General features: G+C 58.7%; 1 protein-coding gene across 1 annotated transcript; it reads left to right on the forward strand.

The window, feature by feature from the left end:
* The first annotated feature begins 255 nt into the window (after positions 1-255).
* HTR5A (5-hydroxytryptamine receptor 5A) lies at positions 256-2,356 on the forward strand. The gene is made up of 2 exons (XM_005442376.4): positions 256-993; positions 1,950-2,356. Exons 1-2 carry the CDS (start codon positions 256-258, stop codon positions 2,280-2,282), a joined length of 1,071 nt encoding a protein of 356 aa, XP_005442433.3. The 3' UTR covers positions 2,283-2,356.
* Positions 2,357-2,564: the final 208 nt, after the last annotated feature.

Genomic DNA, 2,564 nt, shown 5'->3' on the forward strand with positions numbered 1-2,564 from the left:
CGCGCCGGGGCGGGCCGGGGGCTGCCGTCAGGCTGACGCAGGGCTCTTCCTCCCGGGGATGAAGACCCCGGCGGCGGGCAGACAGCAGCCGCCGCGCCCGGCGCCTCTCGGGGCTGCCGCGGACCCTCCGCGCCCGCGGTAGGGCGGCGCTCCGCCCCCCCCCCAGCCCCGCCGCCCCGGCAGTGCGCAGCGCCCAGCCCCGCCGCCGCGGCCCGGGGCGCCCGGGGTGCCCGGGGTGCCCGGGGTGCCCGGCGCATGGAGCGCCCGCTCAACCTCAGCTGCCTCGCCGAGATGCCGCCGGACACCGGCAACCGGAGTGGGTCCTCCGGTAGCCCGGACGGCGGCCGGGCGCAGCTCTCCGTCTTCAGCGTGCTGGTCCTCACCCTGTTGGCCATGCTGGTGGTGGCCACGTTCCTCTGGAACGGGCTGGTCCTGGCCACCATCCTCCGCGTGCGCACTTTCCACCGCGTGCCCCACAATCTGGTGGCCTCCATGGCCATCTCCGACGTGATGGTGGCGGCCCTCGTCATGCCCCTCAGCCTGGTACGCGAGCTGTCCGGGCGGCGGTGGCGGCTGGGCCGGTCGCTCTGCCAGGTGTGGATCTCCTTTGACGTCCTGTGCTGCACCGCCAGCATCTGGAACGTCACAGCCATCGCCCTCGACCGCTACTGGTCCATCACCCGCCACCTGGAGTACACGCTCCGCATCCGGCGCCGCATCTCCAACATCATGATTGCCCTCACCTGGGCGCTCTCTGCCTTCATCTCCTTGGCCCCGCTGCTCTTTGGTTGGGGAGAGACTTACTCAGAGGACAGCGAGGAGTGCCAAGTCAGCCAGGAGCCTTCCTACACCATCTTCTCCACCTTTGGCGCCTTCTACCTGCCCCTCTGCGTGGTGCTCTTTGTGTACTGGAAGATCTACAAGGCCGCCAAGTTTCGAATTGGATCACGGAAGAGTAACTCCATCACCCCCATTGCACCAGAAGCCCTGGAGGTAGGTCAGCTTGTTGTATTTTGCTCTAGTCAACTGCTGGCAGCAGCCAAACCCTGCAGCAGTGGGGGAAACTCAGAGCTAAAGCGTGTGAGCAAACAGCATCCCGCCAAAGCCCTGTGAATCCTGGAGGCTTTCAAGGGAAAGTTGACTGCAAAGCATGCAAGCCCAGTCTTCTGACTCCTTCCGAGTCCCCAGCTGAGAGCGCGTAAGGTGTAGCTAAAGCAACTTTGGGCCAGATTCCGAGCCTGAGCTCCACGTGGGCGTGCGGTGATTCACAGATGTCCCCCCGTGGAATGCTGAATCAGTGCTGGTGAGCGTGAGTAAGGGGTCACCGTTCCTCCCGTGGGGAGGCATGTGGGGGTGGGAATGGATGGGATCCCATCTCCTGCTGGGGACGGGAACCTGGCAGGCAGCTGTGGCTTTGGGGAGGCTGTGAATTTACCCACACAGAAGGCAACACCTGCAGAACATCCTTGTAAATCCTTTCTATTCGTGGCTGCATCGTGTCGGTTCATCCCAGGCACGGTGACTGTGCACTGTAAAGACTTCTTGGGGGGGAGGAAGGAAATGCATGCTCATTTTCTCACCTCTCCTACCAAGGACTCTTAAAGTCAATGGGTTCAGAGAAAGCAAGGAGACTTTTGTGCATGGCGTGTGGGTGTGTGCCTGTTTGACTGATCTGATCGTAAATGGGGAAATGATCTTACTGCAACACTGTGTGAGCAGTTCCACGTGCCCGGATGTCACTTACTCTCTTTAGTTTCTAGCCTCACTTAAAAATAGTCTCTGCTACCCAGAAGAGGGTCATACAGCCACCCTCCCCTCAATTAGTGACGTGGGTGGTCTGCGTTCCCACGTGAGCTCTAGCCATCACTTGCATAGTTTGGTCACGTACCTGCTGTGTGGGATCAGCTGACTGAGGCACATATGGTGCAACTTGTGTTTCTGTTTGGCAGGTAAAAGAAGCTGCCCAGCAGCCGCAGATGGTCTTCACTGTCCGTCACGCCACCGTTACGTTCCAGACGGAGGGAGACACGTGGAGAGAGCAGAAGGAAAAGAAAGCTGCCCTCATGGTGGGCATCCTTATCGGGGTCTTTGTGCTCTGCTGGATCCCCTTCTTCATCACAGAGCTCATCAACCCCCTCTGCTCCTGTGACATCCCACCCATTTGGAAGAGTATTTTTCTATGGCTAGGCTATTCAAATTCCTTTTTTAATCCACTCATCTACACTGCTTTCAACAAAAACTACAACAATGCCTTCAGGAACCTATTCTTTAGACAGCACTGAGCAGAAAAAGCTTTCCCACTGCCCCAGGAAGCTGATTTCAACTCCCAATGAATCCTACCAAATTCCTGAGGAAGTTCAAAGCCACAGGTACCGAGGTGATGCTAAAGACGCATCCCCACGGGTCGTATGTCCCAGCAACAGTCCCGGTTTCTACGCAGACTCTCCAGCCTCTAAGTCAGTTGCTATTTTTCCTGCAAACAGCATGTAAGAGTTTCTCTGGCCAGCAGCACAGCATTCTTCCTCCAGTGCACCACCGCTTTCCTCCCACCTCCCTAGTGACAT

This window comes from Falco cherrug, chromosome 4 (genome assembly GCF_023634085.1).
Source record: "Falco cherrug isolate bFalChe1 chromosome 4, bFalChe1.pri, whole genome shotgun sequence".
NCBI classification, from domain to species: domain Eukaryota; kingdom Metazoa; phylum Chordata; class Aves; order Falconiformes; family Falconidae; genus Falco; species Falco cherrug.